Below are 25,845 nucleotides of genomic sequence, written 5' to 3' on the forward strand. Positions count from 1 at the left end.
ACAGATGCATTAAATTATACCTTGAGGTTATAAAACTAAAGAAATTGCTTGAACAGAGGACTGTTTTGGTTGTAAGAGGTATAAATTTGCCTGTGTGAAAGATTTCGTAAGTGCTCAAGTTTAATTATTGCATGAGACAACTGAAAGCATGCACTGATTGCAACTGCTTTTTGGCACAATCAATCTTCATTCGCTCAAAATTAGCTCATAATACATGTAAACTCTTTTTTAATGTACAGGCACTTGACTGTTTCTATCAACTGATTTACGCATTTGATGGATATAATTTACCTTTCAAACTTTCTCCTCAGCTGATATATTTTAAGAACGACTCCAATGACGGTGTGCTGGTGGTTTGGTTTTTAGTTATGTTTATTAGGTTAATGCCTTTGTACCAGCGGTTCCATTCTCCTTTAATTATTCCGATTTCGTGGTGTTATCGGGATTGTATGCAATTTTAATATTGGAAATGCTACTGAAAAGCAAGGACTTCTCTGCATAAATATACACTTTTTTCTCGCAATCAAATGTTACGTGACAAACAGTAGCAATCAAATGTTACCCGGGGAATAAATAATAGGATTCTCAAGGCTCCCCGGTTAATGCTCAAGTGTGTAGGATAGGAAAACAAACGAGAAGAAACAAGGTGAGCGTGACGCAACGATGCGCATTGTATTTTTTAGGCGCGAATTCGGCTTCCACCACTTTGAGCTGATTTATGTAGTAGACATGCTCAAAATATATCAGCAAGTTTTTGCTAGAGCTCCAGCAGCAAAAAGAAGATTCCTTCGAGAAAACTGCTTCCAAGAACAGAATACAAGCATCAAATCATATGATTGAATCCCCAGAATATTATATCACAGCATGAGGCATGGATAAACAATGTAACGAAGCGTTACAGATCTTACCCGCAAAGAGTAAACTGGAGTAGATTTGGTTGGCAGAGTTTTCAGTGATCTGAGTCTGTTAGCATTCCCACTCCTAGTAAGGTAAGAAAGTTCTGAGTTAGTCTTGCCATGGGAACAAAATGCCTTTAGAGACAATTACATGTTTTCATAATATACAAACTTACTTTTCTTCAGTCCTTGAAACCTTGGTGCTCGTATTTATATCCCATAATTTTACAGTGCAATCAGCAGATCCAGATGCTAGAACAGAACCTTCAGAACTGAGACATCCAACAATCAAGTATTGTTACGAAGTTAATAGCAACCTCGAGTCCTTTAATTTCCCTCTTGATTATGATAAAAATTGTGGGGAATCACCTGAAAGCAAGTGACCAGACACATGACGTGTGACCAATCAAAGGTGTGAGACAGCGGCCACTAGAGAGGTCCCACATCATGATCGTGCCATCTTCGTCACCGGATGCCATATAGCGACCATCAGGAGACATTGCCAAAGCTAAAATCATACCCCTGTGACCAACGAAAACCCGGACGCACTCACCACTCTGCACATCCCAGAGTCGAACTGTTTTGTCAATGGAACCTGTTGCGATGTAGTTGCAGTTGGCATGCCATTGCACGCACTAAACAAGATCACAAAACACACAAGAATTGTTGTTTAGTACATAATGAATAACTGAGATATATTCTGTCATAAGTCATAACAGTTATATTTTTTACACATTTTGCCTATTATTCAGTTCCCAAGGAGGAATTTTCAAGTCTTGATTTGCAAATCAGATTTTGCTTTCACGCTTTAAACAAAACTAGCCAACAGAGTGAAGTGTGGTAAAGATTAATCATCAATCAAACAATATTCTAAGAATCAACTGAATATTTTCCAAGGCTTGACAATGTGACCATACTAAACCTGTGAATAATTTCAGAAAACCAGATAAATTACAAATTGTATGAATCGTGGACTATAAGAACTTAATAATCAATTATCACACATACATCCGATAACCAGAAAAAGCAAGAGAGGATATTGAACGTATCAACTTACATCAACATCAGACAAATGCCCAGCCATTATTCTTAAAGGCTGTATCCTGTCCATGGACCAAATCCTAGCAGTTCTGTCATGCGAGGAGCTGGCAAAATAATGCCCTACAGGACTAAACTGCATCCAGAAAAAGAAATAAATAACACAGCATTCCAGAACGTACATGCAAACAAAGAAGAACAGAAAATATTTAGTGCAAGCACGAAATCAAATTTTGCAAGCTGCAACAATTGATTAAGTACAAAGCAAAAAGTTGACTCTTCAACAAATTCCATAGGCGCACACATTTAAGTAAATCAGAAACAAATCCTCCCAAGAAAAATTATTAAAATGTCATTTACATTATTCTCATAAGGTAACCAACAAAATCAAAGGTGTCTACTTACCAGAGTAGCATGCAGCATGCTAAACATATTACTGGCAAAAACTAAGCATCTAAATGTGCAAAGTTTTTAATGGAAAATAAAACGTTTTATCAAATTAAAATGCAAAAAGGGTAATAAACATTTTCCTTTTAAATAAAACTCGCCACCTATAAATGCTTAAAATCAGCTGTAAGGATTGTTGTGAATGAAATTGTTAAATGTTGTATACCACTATAAAAATGCAAGGAAAAAGAAAAAAGCGGGTTTCTAAAAGGGGTTCCCTTACAGATATGTTGAGGGATAGGGTAGCCTTGCTACATCAATGTCATTTGTTAGGCTACCCTTTGTATTGCTCTTCTATGTGTTAATGTATGTAGCACAAAATAAAGTGGATCAAGTGAAAAAGAAATTTGGAGCATATATAGCTACTGTCGTCTAACAAGCATGTACTACATTCATTATCAGAACAGAAAGTTTCAGAACAAATTGTTTTACCTGAACATCCCAGACAGGATAATTGTGACCCTTGTAACAAACAAGATTGGCATTAAGTTTTGTGCTCCATAATCGAACTGCATGATCCATTTAAGATTCATAAGGTTCAGAATTAAAACTATAATATAAAAGAAACAAATATAGAAACTCCTACAGAAGTGAAGAAACAAATTGAAGAACACAAAAATGAGATCAAGTAAACATACTTGTTGAGTCTGCTGAGGATGAAAGAATAAAATCCCCAACAGGACTAAAAGATGCTGCATAAACAGGCCCTGAATGACCTTGAAACAATGTATACTGTCTTTTGCTGCCACTTTGCCCGAACATTTGTTCATTTTGTGATGTGTCATTCTCACCCTGTGAAAGAGCTGATGAAAGCAGAATTGATAACTAGACGTTTATAGCAAGCAAAAGTATTTGGTCATGTTCAAATGCTCAAGACTTGCATAAGACTGTCAAACAGCAGATAAATTTTGGATTCCACAAAGGATGTAGGTTATCTTCCACAAAGTCCATGTCTAATAATTCCATCTCTAATAGAAGAGGTATTGCTCAGAACCTCATCAGAATATTGGTCAGCTAAAAGTTTTGCATGTAAAGCTATATCGCTAAATATCTGGCTTACATTAATATATAAGTTGATTTGCTTAATGCATTGATTACATTATATTAGGTTACGGCTACATGTTACAAATTAAAAACTGTACTTTCTCTGAACCATTATACTCGCTTCTAACCAATTCATATTGTTAAGAAATGTACAGTCATAGCTTGGTCTAAACAAGAGAAATTTACAAATACAAACTTACAACTGGTGGGTTGTCCAAGCTTTGCCATATCCCAAACCTGTGGATACAATTAAAAAAATTACGGAACATTCAATCATCAGATAAGATAAAACTCCATAGAGAGAGGGATACATTTAGATGGAAGGAGATATATGCACAGAGGGGAAAAAGAAAACCTTCAGTGATGAGTCAGAAAATCCTCCAGCAACTAATGATCCATCATGGGATATTGATGAACAGCTTAAACTGAGATAATAAGTGAAAATATAAGTATCAAGCAACAGAAACCCAAATAACAATGATAAATACGTATTGGACATTACCTATTATGCGCATTGATAAATGTGTAAAAGCTAACTGATGGCAATGCAACATTGCTAAGCTGTACACGGTTCCTTAAATCCTCAAGGATGGACTGCTCTACCTCAGTTGGGCTGCAATAATACAACATAATAAAATTTAGTGAAATGAAGCTACAAGTTGACTAGTTTACAGTTGAAATTTTGACATCAAATAATAATACCTTTACATAACTAACATCATATAGTAACAAGATACACAGAGGTGAAGCACCAGAAAACTTGAGTTTTGAGCTCCAATAACAAATATTTTGATTATCTTAACTCAATTCATACACTAACAAACCATTATATCAATTGATACAAGACAAATGAAAAGATCTTCCCCCCCCCCCCTTTCAATTTTGTGGAATGCAGAATCTAAATAGAAATCTTAAGTTTTTGCCCTTCAACACTTCTTATCCATAATAAAAGAAACGAGAAACTAAGGACCAACATTAGCAAACTTGTTTCAAAATAATCACAAACAAAAGTTCAGTTACGATATGACACAGAAGTGTGAGCCTCAACATTGTGGTATCAAAACCTTGATGGAGCTCTCTATAAAACCAAATGAGTATTGATGCAGATGCAGAGAATTCACAAATCATCGTGTGAGATTTGAAACTCTCATTTAAAGTAAGGCTTTTCCCTTTTAAAGTCTGTCTTTCATACTTTGGTCAACAACAACAACAACCAAACTTTATCCCATTAAACGAGGTCAGTCATACATAAATAACACAACACAATTGAATTCAGTCAATAATCAAATTCTCAAAAATATTATTTATCATATTTCTTTTAATATCTTTTTTTAAAATGCTTTTGGGTCTCCTTGTATTCCATTTTAATGGAGTAAAGGTCATATCATCATCTCTCTTCACCAGTGCTTTCGGTGGCCTATTTTACATGTGACCAAAGTATCTTAAACAATTTTCTATTAGTGTTACTCAAATATTCGCACACATACAATCATTTTTTATCTTGTTCTTGTGTGGTCACTCGTTTATCTTAACTTTCTCATTTATATCACACACTCACTTTTTTCTTGTATTGTTTCTTTAAGCCCAACATTCACTAACATATAATATAGTTGGTCGTTTCTTTTTTATTGGCAATTACTTTTTGTAACAATCAAAATAATTATAGTGAAGCCTAATTAAGAAGCTTATTATATTTTAAAACTAGAAGTTTACTCAAAGCTATACAACAACCGAGGTTCCACCAAATTAATTTCAGATGTCAATGAAAAAGAATATTGCAGGCAATAGAGCCTATTTCTCAAAACTTTGGTAAACTATGTAAGCAAAAGAACAAAAACATGTAATCATAATTTGCATTTCAACCGCGAATGGAAAAAGACATTATTTCAATTAAGTAGCTATGAAAATATATGAATGACTGAATGGTGATTTTGTGATTTGACTATTGGGAAAAATATGCCTATCAAATGCTTTTCTTAATTTAATAACATTAAGTGTTTTAGTGCCAACTCACTTTCTCTGCAATTTCTAGTGAAAAGAAAAAAAGAGAGCACAATGCATTGATTGCATTCTGCATTAATCCACATCCTATCTGTTGTTTGAAAAAAACATGTTACATGAAGATATGGACTTGAGAGAATACATTATGGGCAAGGGGAGTTCTGGCTTAACTCGAGGTGCAGCAGGTACAGTGTTAGCTTCAGATTTGGCACCCTTTCCGGTTGCACCTCCACCTTTGTCCTTTTTTACTTTTTTGACTGAAGCACCTTGCTTTCCTCCTTCAATGGATCTTTTCTGAAAGAGAAACAGGTGAAAATTAAATTGAAAAGGCACTTGAGTAATGGACTAATGGAAGTGAAGACATGAAGAAAATTAAACATCTTCAATTGTAATTTATGCACACACACTGTTAGAATGGCCTAGATTCTAGAAACATAAGCTACTGTATTACCTGACATAAGCATGAATGGAATATAAGAGTCAGAGAAGCATTTTAGGACAGATATACCTTACTCTCATCATTCTCCCCCTCTTTTGTTTCCCCTTCACCCTTTTCAGAGTCTGAAAGCAAAGCCCCAGCCTTCTCCAGTCTTTCTTCTAGAGAGTCTTCAAGTAACTGCCAAAGAAGTTAAACCAGATATCCAATGAATCAGGCATTAATAATTTACATCTGAAAAACCATTCATTTTCTTTCACTTTATTTCTTGTTTTCAAATATTTATATAAGCAATGATGAAAACAACAATATGCTTTTTCACCATTTCTTATACAAGTCTTTGAAAATAGAAAACAAAGTAACATTTTTGTGACATAGAAAACAGGAAATGAAAACAAAGTTTCAGGTGTTTCTAATGCTATGAAGACACCTTTATTGCACCAAAAGTTTGAAAAAAAATAATAAAAATAGGGTAGTATTAACAGAAACAACATAACCTAAGTAATTTCTAACTTTACAAAATTTTATAAAAATAATAAAAGACTCACCCCCCAATGAATTTCTTTTTGATTTATCCGGTTAGCTGCTTCCTGGCTGCTTCCAGTAAGGGTAACAGCTTCCGGATCATCAGAAATCAAGCTAGGTTGTCCAGGAGTAACTATGTTACAACAGAAAACAATGAAGTACAGGTAATAACATGTTCAAATGAGCAGATACAACTTAGAATGAATAGAAGTACCTTGAAAGTTAATATGCTCATTGATAATACCAAGTATGGTGGTGGATTGTGTACTGTGTAGATGTTGCAACAGAAGTTCGTAGGAATACTTGCAAAACATCAACTGTAATCAGCTTTCCCCACATATTTAGCTCTATTTTAATGAAAAATGTAAATATCATAATAATGAAAATTAAGAGTCATGTACCAGTGTAAACAAAGTCAATCATTTTTTTAGAAGGGCCATATAAGTGCTCTTATTAATGGACTCCTGAGATCTATTGTGGGGTACTTGAATTTCATATTTGATAAAATAAAATATAAGCTAATCTTGACACCCGCATGTTACTTCTATTAAGCACTCATACAAGACAAATCCACCAATAAGGGTAACAACAGCAATGGCATACCACAAATGCCCATGGTAAGCACTGGGTAGCCAAGTGAGTCAAATTATGATAAATCCCAAATTTTCCCTCGCAATCAATAAGTTAGATTTTATTACAAAGCACCACGCCTGAACATGTGAATACATTTTAGTGAGATGACGAATACTTGTCACCACTCATCAATGTGGTGTTACCTAAATCACAATACTAAGAGTATGCAGTACAGATAAAGTTACAAGACATCGTGAATAATTTCCAATTGGGAGGATTAAGCTAAGATGGTGTGAAACTAAGTATCTAGGTATGATCATATTTTACTATTATTATATCCCCACTATCTACATAAAAGATAGTATAATTCTTCTTGCTACATAACCTTAGTCATATCTACTATTGGTGATGCACAATAACCTTTCTAGTCATAGTTTTCAATTTGTTTGTTTATTTATTTTGTTAGTAAGACTCCAAAGGCGTGTGAAATTTGGGTATGTTCACTTAAGTTAAACCCGGGAATTGTAGTCTATGATCATTTATCCAGGAAAAAAACTGGATTTGTTTGAATCATAGTCTTTCACAAATCTGGACTTGGAAGTATAGCCTCTCTTAGGAAAATGCTTCAGGACTGAAACATGTCGACGTGCTACTGATGTTGTTCTCATTTATTTGTTGCTGCTGTCCTAGTTTTAAGGAGTTAATCAGGATCTTTTAGGCATTTTGTTTTCCCCGGCTTATTCTTAGGAGCATGTTGTTAGTGGGCATTTATTTTTTAATCTTTAAAAATTGTAATGTTTATAATACTAAAAATACAGTTCTTTCTTTCTCCTTTAATATACATTTTGTTCGCTGTTTTAGCAGCTCTGTTTTTTTTTTTTCCTTTTCTTGTAAAAATTACTGACAGCATCTATTGGAAATTTGCGATCCCTGTCAGCAGGAAGTAAATGGAAGGGGCAAAGGCACCAGGTTATGCACGCATAATCCTCTATTTGGCTCTTTCGAATTCACAACTCTCAGTGATCAATGCGAATGCACCATGATTTGTTTTATGCATATAAAATATGGGTTCAAAAGGGGTGGAGAAATTTTGGTCATATTGATTTCAATGCATAATATTAACGCAGCAAAGGGTAGTATCATGAGCAGGCATGACCCAGCATATAAATTGGATACACTAGCAATAAAGAGGTAGACCTGACCTCACAACAACTTAAAGTTAAATGTAAACAAAATTGCTATAAAGTGGTTTACATTTAAGTTATGGCCATCACCCAACACATGCATTATGAACTGAAAGCCCAAGGCACAAAGCATCATAAATATTGGTCCAAATAAATTCACATATGATCATGGATGAATACAGGAAAAACCATAGAAGGGGCATAAAGTTCTGGAGGCTTCTGAAACCCGTTGACAGGACATTTAATTTTAATATGTGAAAAGTGCAATTAGAAAAAATATATATATCCAGCATAGCAAGGTCTATGAGCAAATTCAGGAGAATCAAGATATTACCTCGCATATCTTTATGTTGAATTTGCTCTGCCTAAGTGCATGAGCGAACTCCATTTCCTGTGCAATAAAATACAATCGAACGAATATTTTACACTTGCTAAAAATCCAACAACTTCAAGAAACTTAAGAGCAGTATAAGATGTTACACAGCAACTAACCTCCAGATGAGTAGGAGAAAGAACACCTTCCAGCTTTTGAAGGTCACGCAAGTGCATCATTTCATGGTCTTCACGAAAGGTAGTGAAAAAGTTCCGAGCTGAAACATCAACCACAATCACATAAACACAAGCACAAACCACACGCAGCACTAGTGGGCCGCAATTGAAAATCCGCTAATTACCTTCCTGAATATGTCCCTTTGCCACAAGATCCATAAAGCAATGTATAAACACTGGATAAAGTACACGAAGCAACTCGTGCTGCAAGGAAGTAGCAAGACACGTAATAACAGCATAAACTAAAACAGAACAGTTCGATAAATTAAAAAAATTCAAACGAGAAAGTAAACAAACGGCGCGTTACCTTATACAAATCCAGAGAAGAATAAGTCCACGATCGTAGTTTGCTATATCCATCATGAAACCTGGCAGGACCACTCTCCAATCTGAAAAACAAAGAACATAAGAACAGTTACCAAAGTATAACAACGCAAAAATCTAATTAGGTTGAAAATGTGAAGTGAAGGAGCATACTGAGAGAAGGCAAGGAGATGATTGGCAATGTCGGGTTCGAGAAGAGAAGTAGCAGAGGAATTGGACTTGTTGTGTTGAAATTCTTCCTGGAAAATCTTCTCCGTTTGCGTAAACCCTTTTTTCTTAAGGTACGCAGTAACGTATCCAACTATTTCGTCTTCCTCCATTCTTCGATCTCAGCCTCTCACACAAACCCCTTTCCAGTTTCCACTTCGCTCTCGCATATACACAACACCGTAAATTTTGATTATTCGTCAGGGTTATTTCCGGAATCTCGTCTACTAAATGGGCCTGGGATTCATAAGCCCATGATTCAGCTTCCCACTCAGATAACACATGAAGCCCAGTTTTAGACGACTGTGATAAACAAATAATAACTAGAGGAGAACGGGATTGTGTGGAATGCTGGAAGGAAAATATTTTATATATTTTTAGTTTTTTATTTAAAATTTTAAAAAAATTTATCATTGAAATTTCTAATTTTACATATTCCTATTTTTAAATTTTAACTAAATTAGAAAATAACTCATATAATACATGAAAGACTTAATACTTAATTTAAAAATTACAAAACTAAAGCAAGCAAGCAAGAATTAAACTGCAACATTACTGCCCCGAATGGTATTGTGACAAATCTCCAAAACAAAATAATTAAATGAAAATGAAATCATTGACAGTTAGCTAAAAGAATGATATGTATAATATTAGAACAATCAATTTAAAGCACGTTTGATTTCTATTTTTAAAATAGAAATCAATTATACTCTTTAGTTTACCGACCTGGCTACTAGCCAACTAATAATTCACACATTTGATAGTGAGTGAGTGAATTGTTTTGTTATTTTTTTAACAAAATTATTTTAATATAGATTAAAGATAATAAAAAAATATTAACAGTGTTTTCTTAAGCACATTAAAACTTAAAACGTTAAATATCTACTTTATGGGTTTAAAACAAAATATATCATCAAATTCAGATCATCCAACAAAATGAAAATAAACAATTCTAACCCTCCCAAAAATTAACAAGTCTTTAATTATTTAAACATCCTAAAAAAAATTGTATCTTCAATTGCAATAGCACCACTCTCATCATTGTCATTTGCATAATTACCATGATCTAAAATTAAGATTTGATTATATTAATTATAATATCAACAAATTAATAACTTTGGTTTTATAATTAGTAATAAGAAACCGTGTTCACATAAAAAAAAACCAAAACACAATGTAGAATCCTCGTAACTTATCTCACTTCAAGTAAGAATGGGTTTGAACCTAAATTGATACCACTAAAAAAGCCTAAATTTATTTGGGTCTTCTATTGTAATACTCAAATCTTCATCTTCTGTGAATTTGTTCAATTTTACTCATCACGTAAACTCATTCTACTCCATATATTATTTATGAGATTCGCTTAAATTATATTTAAAAATTGCATTAATTTAATGGCATTGGTTTTAAAAGAAGTAAAAAACATTAATTATATCAAAATTACAAAATAATGCAATCAACAATATTTATGCCAATCCCATTTTACGTTTTGTTAGACTCGTCTTTATTTTATTTTTTCAGTATAACTGTATTATTAATATAACAATTAATATAATATTTTCATTAAACATTGACTTATTAGCTTATTTTTGCATTTATATACTCTGCATTAATATTTTAACATGTTTTTATAAATCAATAAAGCTAATCTTAATAAGTTAGTTAATTAAAAAATAAGTTTTATTAGCCCAAAGAATAACCCTACTAATCACAAACCTACCTTTTTAGATAAATTGTATATTGAGTTAGACTAAAATTGGATGTAAAATTTTAAAACCAACACCTCTAATATACGAGTTGGTCCAATAGATTCATATTGTGTTTTGACTAGCATTAAACTTATTTAAACATTAATAATTGTAATACTGAAAGTGGTTATTAAAAGCTTTTAAATATAAACTCAATTTATCTTGACACAAATATTTAAAATATAAATCATGCATAAATTATTGGTAATTTTTCAATAGTTTTAATTAAAATATATCGTTATACAATTTTATATTCATCGTTATATATATAAAAAATATATTTTAATATTAATATAAGTTCAAAAACTTTTATACTTAATTTAAATTTTTTATTTAACTTGCATTTAACGATTGAAGAAATAATAAATTATAATATGTTAAATATAAATTAAATAAAATACTCAAATTAAGTGTAAATAATTTTAGACTTATATTAGTGTGAAAAAATCATGCTCTATATATATCATTATATTGTATCACTGTTAAGATACTTTTGAATACTAAAAATATTGAAAGCAAATAATCTAGGGCAGGTCTGATGTACCAACGTGAGACATGCATGCATGGGGAATAATTCTAGTTGTTTGTTGTATTTTTTAAAACAATTTTTAAGGAATTGAGTTTCTTTGAAATGGAAGAACTTGTAAGAAAATAATTTTATTTATTTATTATTTTTGAATTAAAGATTTTACTAATGTAATTAATTTAAACTGATAATAAATAAATTTTAATTATCTATAATATAAAATTTTAGTTATTTCAATAATTGAAATTACATAAAATGATATTTTTGGATCAATGAACCACACCATCTCAGACAATAATGTGCATTTTAATTTTTTTAGTAACATAAAAAAACTAAACAAACAAAAGAAAAATGAACCAATTACAAGGGTGATCTAAGATCAATCCCCAAATGTACCAAAACAAAATTTGGAGGACTCATTCATACTATATTTGCACTCAAATGCTTAACTTTTGAATAGTCAAATTATGCACAACTGAATTAGATTCACTAAAAATGCATATAAAGTCTACATCCCAAATTTAAGTTTTTATTTCTTTGATTTTTTGAATAATATTCTTATGTTTATAAGTGTTATTCCTATCCACCCAAAAATCTTGAATTGCTTTCATTGTTCCAAACAGTGTAATTCACAAATAACATTTTAATTTGACCTTCACTTATTATCTTAATCAAATTAACTTAATTTGAGATTAAGCATTGCTTTAAAAAAATAAATAAAAAGTATAGTCAATTACAAACTATTAAACAAACACTACGCATATCTCAATACATTTTATGACTATATTTAACTATTTTAACAGTAATTGCTATTTTTTAACTATATTTAACTATATCTCAGTAGTAATTGTATATTTATTAGAAAATAATAGTTTTTTGGATGGAAAAAATAATGATTAAAGAAGCAGAAGTAAGAAATTTTTATTACAAGGAGAATATTTACCATCTTAAATATACAAAAAAAAAATTCAATATATACTTTTAAGTAATTAAAAATAATGATAAATCAAGGCGTGTGGCCCTATTCTCATAAAATTATTTGAGTATTTAATAAACATATTATTTGTTCATAACTGAGAGATTCATGCACAGCACAGGTGCATTCAGATTTTTATACAGATCCATTTTTAAAGAAAGGGAAAGTTTTATTTCTTTTTCTTTTCAGGGAAAGTCCAAAATGGTTTTATTTTATATGCAAAGTGATTGGAATGTTTTTTTAGAATGAAAATGGTGGAAGACAAGTGTCCAAGGTTCCCGCATGCATTATGGGCATGAATTATTGCGAAGTTGATGGCAATTCCGTGTTCTCATCTCACACTGCTCAAACATCACTGCACTACAACGATTCGATGGTGACTTTGGAATCCACTCCAAGTGGACTAAAAACACAAATAGGATACAATAATTTCTCCACTCGGGCCTTGGACAAAAGAATATTAATGAATTATCATTTTATATTTTATATGCTTATTTTACTAATGAAATATATGATAAGTTTAATTTATAACCTTTTTTTTTTTTTCTTGTTTAATGTAATCCTTGTTTTATGAAACTATTGAGTTATACATAAATAAAATCTGAAAAGATATTTGATATGCATTAAATATAAAATAAAATATTTTTCTTTTTCTTTTCTTTTTATTTATCACTCATGTCTTTTTTTTTATATACAAGTCTCTAGTATACATTTGATTGATATTATTTTGAAATAAAATAGTGTGGTTTATTAATTATATAATCATTTTGTCATTTTAAAAATAAAAAAAGTTTTTTTATCTAAATTAAAAAATTATCAGATAGGTAATTAAATATATTCTCTTGTTAAAAAGTTGATGGTAATAAAATTGTGTGCTTTATTAATTTTTTTTAATTATACATATTACTTTTTATTATTTAGTTATGTAAACATTTAAAAGAATCTTAATTCTTTTTTACTAATGTCCTTTTATAAAATTATTTGAGCAGGGCAATAATTAAAAGAAAACAGAGAACAAAAAAAAAGTGATATATTGCGATGAAACCTTTGTCAAATAATAAATCTTTTATAAAATGTTAACAAAATAAAAAAAAAATATTTAAAGGATCCCCTAACATATTTAATATAATATGAATGATATAATTATTTAATAGATGAAAGAACACATGATAGCATCTTGAACTTTTAAGGTAACATAAAAATTACTTATTTAAAAATGACAGAAAGATATAAAACTATGAACTGCCAAGTGTCATCCAAAACACTTGTCATTACACGGGGAGTAACAGAAGAGACAGTTATGGGTGGTTAAGGGGTCCAGAGGGTGACCTGCATACCGCAGGGAGGCTTACAGCGAACTAAACAAAAAGGGCCGCGCCAGTTAAATTGTCGTGGTGCGGGTTGCATCCACCAAGGGCCATTTTCGTCTCACTCATCCTCAATTAATTGTCCTATCGATAACAATTAATACCATTTTTTAATCTTGTATAATATTTTTTATATAATAATTTATGTATAATCATTTTTAAAAAACATATAATTGAATCTTATCCACAGAATATATGTGATTTGGAAAAAAATATTATTTATTACATCCTTTTGTATAAGTTATTAAAAGACCGTAATCAATAAATAATTTTAATTTAATTAATAATATTTTAAAAATATTAACATAAATATATATTTAAATCTAAAAATAAAAAATTTATTATAATAAATTATTTTCTGATAAATATTTATTGTTTTAAATATTAAAATTTAAAGTTAAAAAATTAATATTTTTTAAATAATTTAATTAAGTGTTTAATCTCTACAAATGTAGTATAATTTAAATTTAGTAGCTATAAAATTTTTTGTTTAGATATATTTTTTTTGGTTTTTTTAGGAATTGTTTATTTTTAGTTATTTAATAAGCTGACAGTTGATATTATATTAATGAATTTATTAATTAAAGGAAGTCAAAATTAAAATTTGTAAAAATAATATAGAAATTAAATTCAAATTATGTTACTTTTCTTAAAATTAAACACAATTAAATTATAATAATATATTTATATTAAATATATTTTTTTATTTTTAATATGTTTATTTATATAGAAGTTTAAAATAATGTTAATTGTTTTTTTTTTCTATGAACACCTTTTTATTCATATAAAATATGTAGTAAAAATCAAGACTATTCAACACTAGTTGAATAGTCCAAAGGTAAAAAAGAAAAAGTATATTCTAAATTTTATCAAATATTTTTAATGAAATAATTAAAATTTTATTGTTTTTATAATTTTAGTTGTAAACAGTTGAATAAAAAAAAGTAATAATATAAGATATATCTCAATTTTGATTTTATTTTCATAACTCTGACACATGATTATTATAAAAGTTCTCGTGGTTTAGATAAACTAGCAACTGAAAATAACCTCGCACATGACTTTTAAATAATAATTATAAAGATTAATAATTTCAATTAAACAATAAGTTATAATTAAATGATAATATATTTATTTCGAGGGAGAATATTATTGTCGATGTTATCTTATTTAAATATGATTATCATTTTAAATATTAGTAGTTTATACAAAAAATTATAATGAATATATTTTAATTATTTTTAACTAGTACTTAATTATAAACGCATGCATTATATCCGCAAGTAAAATTGACTTAATTCCATCTGATAGATTATGAAATCTTCATCAAATTAATTTTGGATATAAATAAATAATTTAAAAATTTGAATCAGACTGCACTAAACTCATAGATGGGTCATCCCAATCCAAATACGCACGACACCTAGCAACCTACGCTGCCCAACTTGACACTTAGTGTAGCACAATTGAAATATCCTATCGCAACTATGGAATCATCATTTACACAAATGTGTTTTGTAGTTTTGAAATAGAATAATTTTACATCAAATCCATAATCACGTTTTCCAGTTTTAAAAGTTTTTTTCGTGATACATAAATTTGTAACTATATATGCATTAACCATAAATTGTGATTTAGTATTATGTTGTTATTTTAAAAAATGTAAATTTTTATTAATAATTATAAAAAATCGTTAACTTCTGTCTTTAAGATTGAGGTTAAGAGCGATTCAAAACAACATATTTTAAAAGAATTTGTTGTACTAAAAACATAAAAGTATATTATTTGTTTTAAATAACTTAACATCTTTAATTAAGTGCTAAAAATTAGCACTGAGGGTTGAAGTCAAAAATAATAATTATATATTTAAGTGTTATTTAAAAAATTTTCAAACATTTTATTGTTACTTAAGTATAAAATTTAAACTACTTTTTTCTCTCAAATTAATGAAATAATTTTCACAAAGAAGAGAGGTTTTGAAGGGATAACAAAATTTGTATTTTAAATAAATATATTTAAAATTAATATATTTAAAATTAAATATACAATTTGATATATTAATATAAAATTATTATATTAATAATGTATTTATTATTATAAATGATATATAACTTTTTTAATTGAAAATTTAAAAATATATTGTCTCCTCTTAAACATAGAATAAAATATTCAAAAATAAATTTAAATGTATTAGCACTGAAAAAAGTAAGTAAAAGAAAAAGTTTTCATCTAGCAAAAAAAAAAAAAAACTCACATTTTGATAAAACTTCCGTTTTAGTCAATCTAACAATTTTTTTGTCTTAATCTTTATTCTTTTACAATTTTCATTTTTAATATTTATTATTATTTTGGTTCATTAAAATATTATTAAATGTAAAATTTTAATTAAAATGTGTAAAGTAAATATTATAATTCATAAAAAGTGGAAATATATAAAAAAGGAAATTAAAATAAAACAAAAATCAATAAAACATAAAGATCATAATTAAGCCGAAAAAAATAATAGTACTCATCAATTTTAGCATACTCCAAGATTTAAAAAATTTGTTAAAAACAATGCCAAAGGCGTAATTGTTACGCTACTCTTTGAGAGTCGAGTATTGTGTGTGTGTATATATATAATGGTTACTAAATATTTATAATTTTATAAAAGTAAAATTTTCACTTAATCGTATTAGTATTTCATCTAAATAATGATATTTTATTTATTCAATATAAATAACTAGGCATAATTTAAACTTTTGAAAAAAAATAATGTTTTATACTTTTTAAAATAATAAATAACAAGGCTTTTTATCTTTCTAACAACGGTTACGTAAAAAAAAAAGGTGAAATATTTAGCAATATTTTCTTCGCAAGTATGCACTCATACATACACAATCTCTTTGTCGAACAAAAAGTGCTTTCTAACGTTTGTATTATCTTCATAATTATTTCTGCTTTATCTACAGTATTGCTTGGAACCAGGATATAATTTTCATTTCGTGTGTGGGACACTTTCATTAGAATCTACTCATTATTTTTTAAATAGCATTTGTAACTTTTGTGGGACTTACTTTCTAATGTTTTCATAAAAAAGAAGAGACAAAATTCGACATTACATGTGCAAGTTCATATGGATAATGGGCAATAAGCCATGCTAACCCGGAATTAAACTTGTTTAGTTGGCAAAACTAAAATGTTTTCACTGTTAATTGTCTTTTTTCATATCCTTGACATTAAGAAGATTCCGCACTCTTTACATAAACCAACGTTGGATAGCTGAAGGTAGTGAGTTTTTTCTTTTACACGTTTTGAGAATCCCTAAAATTGTATGTCTCTTGAGTTATAAGTTTGGGCAACTATCTTAATTGAATATTTCGTCTATATATCTTTTGTGAAAGATTTCGGTTTGCGGCTTATACAGTACGTGGTGGAGTTCTCACACAATGGTACATTGTCATATTTATGACATCAAACGACAATTAGGAAAAACATGTTAATTAGATAATACATTTTCAATGTATCAATTATATTTTTAACATAATAATTGGCATAATAGCTTGTGTGTGTGTATATATATATATACTCGAAATTAGTCTAGAATTTAATTATTTAAATGCTACCACTGACGAAATACATCAATAATGCCAATCATTTAAATACCATAATTAATTATGGACTGGCGTCTGAAAATGATATTTTAATTTAATCGTGGCCCCTCGGTAGAATCATTATAGTCACTTGTAAGTTGTAAGCCAAATCCAGCTAGCTTTCCAAAAGGAATATTTGAGACTGTTAGATTGGTACTAATAATTAATAATGAAATTTTTTTATATATGATACATAATGCAGAAAACAAATAATCCCCGCTCCAAATTGATGGACTATATTAATCAATTAATCGTTGTGTAGCCACCAAGGAACCTCAAAATATCACATAAATTTCATATATGTTTTTTAGTTTTCCATACCTAATTTTATGTGTATGTGGAGAGATCCAGATGATCTTTTCGATCTACCGAAAAATAACCAAATTACAGGAATCAATCTAAGTACTAAAAAACAAACAAATCAGTCCTTCATTGTGTTAGCTTAATTTTAAACTGTTGATCATATTTATTTTTTTTACATAAAAAGTGTTTATTTAATTATAAATTCACATGACAATTTATGTTGTGAAAAGAAGAAAATTACTAACTTTCACACAAACACGTTGTAATTTGAGATATATATTTTAATTTTTTCGCACAAATTTTACATTTAAAAAATTATATTTTTCTCGTATAAAAAATTATATTATAACTTGTTGAACCTTCCTTCATTTGACTCAATTCCTTAGTTGACTCATCAATTAAATTGCATATATATATATATATATATATATATATATATATATATATATATATAACACATTGCTTAAGTTCAATTTAAAAGGTTTTTTGTTAATTTAATTACAATTATATGTTAAAAGATAATAATGATTTATTATTGCTAGAAATCTATCATGATATTTACATACAGATTATAATCATTATTATTTTGTTATAATCTTGTAACATGAAATATCATTATTTTATTATAATTTTAAACTATACTTAACATATTTTTCTTATAATTTGTACTAATTCATTGTTTAATATATTATATAACATTAAAATGTATTCTATTTTTAGTAATTTGACTACAGTTCAACTATAGTACTAAATAAATAAATTATGAATTAGTATGTTCACCGACTAGATCAATAACTAGTCTAATTTTTAAATTATGTAAAACACACATTTCTCTCTTAACATATAAATATTATATTTAAGTATATTTTAATATAAATAAACATTTCAGATATTTTTTTTTTCTTTTGTGGTGATTCTTAACCTGCTTAATAACTAATTTTTAATATTCATCATCAATTTCATGACTTTAAAAGAAAAAATAATATTTGTAAAATAACGTATACTATACAATTAATAAAATGAAACTTTTCAAGTCTATTTTAATTTACTCAATAAATTGTGTGAGAAAATAAATACCAATTTAGATAACTCAAGCCCATAGTTGGTATGTCAATCTTGGAGGCTCCATTAAAACGATACTTAAAGAGGAGAGGAACAAATGCAAATAGACGCTAGCATTAAATTCTAGTCCTAATACGAATGGGTTTGTTACGTCGTGCAAGCACCACCAAATCATGCCCAACACGGTGTACCAGTCTACCATTCTTTTTCAATTATACTGTATTTATTGAACCTGATTCCACTAAAATTAAAAAATATAAATATAAAAAAAAATTATTTGTTCAAAGTCAGTTATACTTATAAAATATATTATTTTAAATAATAAATATACTGTATTTTATATGTATATTTTTTACTTTAAAGAAACTAAATCTGTATTTATTAGAGTCAACAAATTCCTCCAAAAACAAATATCTAATATATTAAAGTAATAGTTTAAAATCATAGAAAAACTTATTCACACATGATTTATTTTAGCCGTAAGTTGTTTTATATGATCCACGACAAGTGCTCCTAACTTTTACGAGATTCACAAGAGTTGATTCGCTACAAATTTTATGATGGAAAAAGCTCAGGTTCTCATAAAAGAGTCTGCTGCTCTATGGAATTAAAATATCGGAAATGAAAACATGGTTACAGTAAAAATTACTTAAAAAATATTAAGAATTCTTTAGTGATTTACAGAATTTTCTTATCGAATATGTTTTATTTCATTATACAAGTCGGTATTATCTTATGTTTCAATTATTAAGAAGTTATTAATAATTGAAGAGTATTTATTAAATAAAAAAGTATCAACGTTGTCAGCTTTTAAGATTAATTTTAAATACTTTAAAGTAATAAACTTTAATGAAAAGATATTAGTTATATACTTAAAATATAAGGAATAATAAATGTTTTTTTAATAAGCTTTATTTATTTTTATATGTTTGAAATTAATATTGACAAAATCAGTAAATAGTAAATAATTAACAAAATTTCGTGTTTGAAAACACTTTACTTTACATAATGGATTTAAGAGAAACATTTATTTCGGTATAGAAATAGCCAAAGAAAAATAAATTCTTTTTAATGTTGAAAGGTACTGGCATTTTGTGGTTTAGGCGGAACATGGAGATTACCTATAATCTCAACAAATGCAACGTGGCAGATTCTGAGATGGGTTAGGAGGCATATCAATCTATGGGTAAGCTTCACGAAAACAAAATACCGGACGCTCCAATGGTTTGCAGGCAACTTACTTAGTCTTACCAATACCATCACTCTTCTATAAGTGCTTCTCCCAAACAAACATTTTTTAAAGACACCTTCCTTAACAACCACTCACTACTCAAAGGGAGAAAAAATGAGCTTCAACAAACCTCAACAAACAGCCTAAAAAGAAACTCAATTGAGAGCGAGAGATCATAAATCAATGGAAGAGTGTCACACGGTGTTTGGGAAGTACGAAATGGGGAGGCTCCTAGGGAAGGGGACGTTTGCCAAAGTGTATTACGGAAAGGAAATAAGCACGGGCGAGAGCGTGGCGATTAAGGTAATAAACAAAGAACAAGTGAAGAAAGAAGGGATGATGGAGCAAATCAAACGCGAGATATCAGTTATGCGTTTGGTGAGACACCCAAACATAGTGGAACTAAAGGAAGTCATGGCCACCAAGACTAAAATCTTCTTCGTAATGGAGTACGTGCGTGGCGGCGAACTCTTCGCCAAAATTTCCAAAGGCAAACTCAAAGAAGATCTCGCCCGTAAATATTTCCACCAACTAATCAGCGCCGTTGATTACTGCCACAGCAGAGGAGTTTCCCACCGCGACCTCAAGCCAGAAAATCTCCTCCTCGACGACAACGAAAACCTCAAAATCTCCGACTTCGGCCTCTCCGCCCTGCCCGAACAGCTTCGCTACGATGGACTCCTCCACACCCAGTGCGGCACCCCTGCTTACGTGGCACCCGAAATTCTCAGAAAAAAAGGCTACGACGGTTCCAAAGCAGATATTTGGTCATGCGGCGTCGTTTTGTACGTTTTGCTCGCTGGCTTTCTTCCTTTTCAAGACGAGAATCTCATGACTATGTATAATAAAGTTCTCAGAGCCGAATTTCAGTTCCCACCGTGGTTTTCATCTGAATCGAGGAGATTGATCTCCAAGATTCTAGTCGCCGACCCGGCCAAACGAACCACGATTCCCGCTATAATGCGCGTGTCATGGTTTCGGAAAGGTTTTTCCGTTACGGACACGTGTCAGTTAGAAGAGAAGGTTACGGAGGACGGCTCTAGAACTGCGACGAGCAAGGTTTCGTCGTCGCCCAAGTTCTTCAACGCGTTTGAGTTCATCTCGTCCATGTCTTCGGGGTTCGATCTATCGGGTCTGTTCGAGAGCAAGAGGAAGACGGGGTCGGTCTTCACGTCGAAGTGTTCGGCGCCGGCGATTGTGTCCAAGATTGAGACGGCGGCGAAGGGGTTGAGTTTCAGGGTGGCGGAGGTGAAGGATTTCAAGATTAAGTTGCAAGGCGCCACGGAGGGAAGGAAGGGGAGGCTGTTGGTGACGGCGGAGGTGTTCGAGGTGGCGCCAGAAGTCGCCGTCGTTGAGTTCTCGAAGTCCGCCGGCGACACCTTGGAATATGCTAAGTTCTGCGAAGAAGACGTGAGACCTGCGCTGAAAGACATTGTGTGGACGTGGCAAGGTGATGCCACGTGTAGCGCTAACGTCCCCGGCTGTCACGGTGACGAGTTTCAAAAGCAAGCGATTACTATTTAATCAGTGATTAATGAATGTGCGTGGCAGAGGGTTATAGAAGCGGTAAAGTTCTAACAAAGTTTCTTCGCCTTGTGTTTGTCATTATCGTCTTTATTCCCTGCCTGATTTTGAGAAAGATAGGGTTTACCCTTTTAAGGGAAGGCTGTAATGTACATAAATTGTAATTATTGTGGTGCGTTTAAATCCGGAATCGAAGTTTTCTGTGTCCAAATCACAAGTTTTTGCACTTGCACTTCTCTTAAAAAATTGATGAAAATAAATAATTGTTTTTTAAAACCGCTGACGTTGTGAATGTGATTTTATTCTTTTTTATCTGAAAACTAATAGTTAAGTACACTTAAGATTAATGAATGTTTTCAAGGAGTAATTTAAATTTAAATTACAAGTTCAAGTCAAAGCAAATGATCGTGACTATAGTGAGCACTCTGGTATGACAGGGAAACACTAATGTATAAGCTCTTCATGTTGCAAAGTGAAAAGTTTTCACATGGGAAGGTGACAACGCACAGCTCCAAGCATCCAACAAAAGTTGATGATAAATATTAAATAATTTATATGAAGAACGTGGTCCACATTCACAAAACCGAAAGCAGGCAAACAAGTTATGGAAACTTGTAGTTGGGTTGAGAGAGATGGCCAAGAATGCCAAAATTGTTTAAAGCATAGTTATTCCAAAATTTCTGTGTCCTTTATGATTTATTGAAATGTCGTTGCCGTTAGCACAATCCGACTTTTAATCCTCCAAGGTATAAAATCTAATTAAATATATGTTTTTTAAAACGAGTTAATATTATTTTCAATAAATTATACTAAAAACCTTATTAAAATAATTTTTAAAATTTATAAATTATTTAAGAACTCTCTCACATCCTTCTTTAATTTAATGTCTGACCCTGGAGGCCTTTTGGCTCTTGAGGTTTGTTTTTCCACAACGGGGCGAGAGCGGCAACCAACCGCAATCATTTCATTGAATTATTATTATTATTATCACTTTGTATGACATGATTATTTGCTTTTTTATATACTTCCTTATTCTTTGTTTGAATTGTTTTCCCGCTTGCTAATACTGTGCTTTTTTTATGGTTGTTAATTACACAATTGATTATCTGTTAAGGTTGTTTAAACCCCCATAAAAGAACGAGTTGTTGTTTTGTAGTGCAAGATCCTAACAGGAATATAAAAGAGTGTTATGTTTATTAAACAAATCAGAAGGGGAATAAGTCATTACATATACCCATCAACGAAAGCAAAAGTCTATAGTGAAAATTTGAATAGCAAGTTGGAACACGCCACATGAGATTAACCTACTCTACACTTGGAACCAAGACATTAAAAGCTCTATAGTCTATACCGCACGGCACAAACTCCTACCCCTCATTATCTCTTCTTTTTCAGCAACAAATAGAAGTAGAACAACGTCTCACTTTACGCGATTATATAACTGTATTATGTAAAATTGACTCCATTAAATTAAATGACTCAAAAGAAGATAGGACCTTTTGTTTTTTGCTACGATGAAATTGTTGATTAAGGAAGTGATCAATGTTCCTCCTTTTTTAGTAGCACAAACGCGGTTCTGTAACGTCGATTTACTGTAGTGTGCGTCACCGTTGCTTTTATCCCATTTCTTTATTATTTATTTTGGTTTTGTTTCTTCTGTCATGTCTACTGCAAACCGGGTTCAGAGGATTAATTGGTCTGCACTATACGAGTGGTTTTGGTTTAGACTTCAGTATTCATTCATTGCATTCCTATCTCACAAGCTACGTTTGTGTCTGTACGTCGAACAAGAGACATTTGACTTTGTCTTCTTTTTTTAAGAAGATTCGTGAAATATTTTAAATTTATAATTAATACGTGACTAGTGTAACAATAACATACCATCAAAGTCGCTAAAAAATAAGATGTAATTATTCCAACGTCTGATTCTATGCTATTTAATTATCAGCTTATTTATTATTTTCAAAATTATAATTTTTGTTTTCCTTGTATTTTTTTCACTAGAGCTGTTGATATGACGATCATTTGTCAATGTGACGTTGTATCATTATTTTCACGATCGTAAAGTAATTGGAAAAAAAAAGTATCAAGTCATTCAATACCCCATCCCATGTCGGCAAAGAAAAATCGTGCCAGATGATGATAAAAAAAAGACGACAGTATCATATTATAAAAAATAAAAGTGTAAAATTAAATTAATGAACTTTACACATGTAATATTAAGTCATTATATTTATTTTTTTAATAATATAAGAGGATGTAAATCTAAATTTTAAAGTTGGAGCACGTTGTTGTCCAAGCATTCAACAGCGTAATTCATTACATTTTAATCAGAAGATTATCAGATGAGAGTGAGACAGTTAACCAAAATCCAATTACAGTGAAATTAGCATAACTTAATACCTAATTATTAGTATTTCATGGTCTTTTTTAAATCCTTCCAATTGTTGCACTTGTATTTCAAGAATTATGTAACGCAAGTAGTCTTTATACTTCACAGTTCACTCAGTTTTTATCTTATAAAAAAAATATAAAGAATTTCTAAAGTCTTCCAAATCCACGTGTTCCAATGATCCACATCCACCTGTAATCCTGTATTTTCTTATTCAGGTCAACCATGTGTAATCCTGTGTTATTTAATAGGACCTCTTCTTTGTCTTCAATAGAAAGGTTAAACTTTTGGGCTTTGTGACAATAATTTTGTGCTGGACTGCTGGCCCAGATGTTGTGAATACTCACTTGCCTATGTCGTTTTTTCTGGGCCTAGATCACCGCGTAATGTCTCAAAAAAAGCTCCTTAATATAACTTTTGTATACAGTTCCTTTCTTTGACAAAACAAAAAAAGGATATGATTCCTTTCATTCCTTTTTATTTGTCTACTAAAAAAAATTGTACATTTAAAACTGAAGTCATCACTTATTACTATATTTTCAAGTGTACACTTGTCTATATTTAATTCTTAACTATTTTATGCACTTATTATTATAATTTAATTAAAATATATTGATAGTGTAATTTTTTATAATGTAATGCATTTAAAAACCATTATATCAGTAAAATTATTTTTTCAATAATTAACTTAAAATTTATATCTATAATATTTTTAATTGGTTCACGGTTAAATTTTTTTATACTTGCAATATAACAAAATTTAACTCATTATAAATGAAATAATAATAATAATAATAATAATAATAATAATAATAGTTATATTAGAAAGTTAACACTAATTTCAGAATAATGCTAAAAAATATTTTTATGAAATTGATAAAGAATTGTAATTATTTTTTAATTATATATATATATATATTATTTTATTTTTCCCTGAAGACTTAACCCGTGTGTGGGCCAACTTTCACTTTCCCCTGAAACATATATAAAATAAGAAAAATGTCTTGTGGGCACCAATAAAGGTATTTACACCAAAAGATAGAAAACAAAAGAAAAATGTTATTAGATATAGATACAGTTTGAATGATTCTGAATCTATAATTGATCAAGCAAACTCCATAATTTAAAGCTTTACACGTACACATGATACTTATATATATATATATACATACAAACAATTTTTTTTTTCTAAAATGCATCAAAACTCTAAGTTAGCTTTCAATTTATACTTGGAAAAAGAAAAAATTATTGAAATGAATGTTTTTCATAATAACACTATAAATGAATTTTTACTAGTTTTACTTTCAAATTTATTGACCTACTTGCATGTTTGGGATGGTATTAATTGTAGTAAAAGAGAATAAATAAGTTTATTAATTATTTAGTTAAGTACAGTGTAATCTTTATAGTTAAATAAAAATAATATAATATTTTTTAACATTATTTTAAGTGAAAGTGAAGTTATTTATTCTATTATTTTAAGATCATAAAAGTAGTTATCACTTGTTAATAAGGAGTAAGTTATTTTGTTAGCTAATTATTATCTAAATCTATAAAATTGCATTCACTATAACTTATACATCTGCTTTAGCTTAATATAAGTATATTTATATCTTTTTATTTTCATGTGTAAGTATTAATTTTTTTTCTCTGTGTATATATATTTTGAGTTTATCTTTAATTCTCTTTAATAATATATGTTTTACTTCTAAAAATAATAATTCAAAAATATTTATAGGATATTATTAATTATAAAGTATCTGTTAACTGAACTAAATTAATAAATTTATTCAATTTTAGTAACTAAGTTTTCATTTGAGGAATTAGACTTATTAAATGAAAAAAATAAATATAAGAAAA

General features: G+C 29.7%; 2 protein-coding genes across 4 annotated transcripts; one reads left to right on the forward strand and one right to left on the reverse strand.

The window, feature by feature from the left end:
- Positions 1–467: 467 nt before the first annotated feature.
- On the reverse strand, positions 468–9,384 carry LOC113865458 (transcription initiation factor TFIID subunit 5). 3 transcript variants are annotated; one of them, XM_027500014.1, is made up of 19 exons: positions 9,171–9,384; positions 9,001–9,082; positions 8,819–8,897; positions 8,637–8,734; positions 8,479–8,535; positions 6,602–6,689; positions 6,411–6,520; positions 5,935–6,042; positions 5,569–5,720; positions 3,928–4,038; positions 3,781–3,850; positions 3,626–3,662; positions 3,020–3,184; positions 2,814–2,890; positions 1,954–2,070; positions 1,266–1,531; positions 1,073–1,168; positions 909–981; positions 468–797 (listed from the first exon to the last, which is right to left on the reverse strand). In XM_027500014.1, the coding sequence occupies exons 1-19, from the start codon at positions 9,335–9,337 to the stop codon at positions 744–746; spliced, it is 2,007 nt and encodes a 668-aa protein (XP_027355815.1). In that variant the 5' UTR covers positions 9,338–9,384; the 3' UTR covers positions 468–743. The 3 variants fall into 3 exon arrangements, with proteins under 3 accessions (XP_027355815.1, XP_027355816.1, XP_027355817.1); XM_027500015.1 differs by having other exon boundaries at positions 479–797; positions 5,593–5,720; positions 9,171–9,373; XM_027500016.1 differs by lacking the exon at positions 468–797 and having other exon boundaries at positions 921–981; positions 1,069–1,168; positions 9,171–9,373.
- Positions 9,385–20,062: 10,678 nt separating this feature from the next.
- Positions 20,063–21,793, forward strand: LOC113864585 (CBL-interacting serine/threonine-protein kinase 5-like). Its single transcript, XM_027498471.1, has one exon. It carries the CDS (start codon positions 20,253–20,255, stop codon positions 21,591–21,593), a length of 1,341 nt encoding a protein of 446 aa, XP_027354272.1. The 5' UTR covers positions 20,063–20,252; the 3' UTR covers positions 21,594–21,793.
- The last annotated feature ends 4,052 nt before the right edge of the window (positions 21,794–25,845 follow it).

Source organism: Abrus precatorius, unplaced genomic scaffold (assembly GCF_003935025.1).
Source record: "Abrus precatorius isolate BTA unplaced genomic scaffold, Abrus_2018 Scaffold4, whole genome shotgun sequence".
In the NCBI taxonomy this organism is placed as follows: domain Eukaryota; kingdom Viridiplantae; phylum Streptophyta; class Magnoliopsida; order Fabales; family Fabaceae; genus Abrus; species Abrus precatorius.

Coding starts and splice junctions, on each gene's coding strand:
- LOC113865458 (XM_027500014.1), bottom strand. CDS start 9,337: ATGGAGGAAGACGAAATAGTTGGATACGTTACTGCGTACCTTAAGAAA. Junction 8,898..9,000: donor CTTCTCTGGATTTGTATAAG/GTAACGCGCCGT, acceptor ACTTCCTTGCAG/CACGAGTTGCTTCGTGTACT. Junction 982..1,072: donor GTTTCAAGGACTGAAGAAAA/GTAAGTTTGTAT, acceptor TTACCTTACTAG/GAGTGGGAATGCTAACAGAC.
- LOC113864585 (XM_027498471.1), top strand. CDS start 20,253: ATGGAAGAGTGTCACACGGTGTTTGGGAAGTACGAAATGGGGAGGCTC.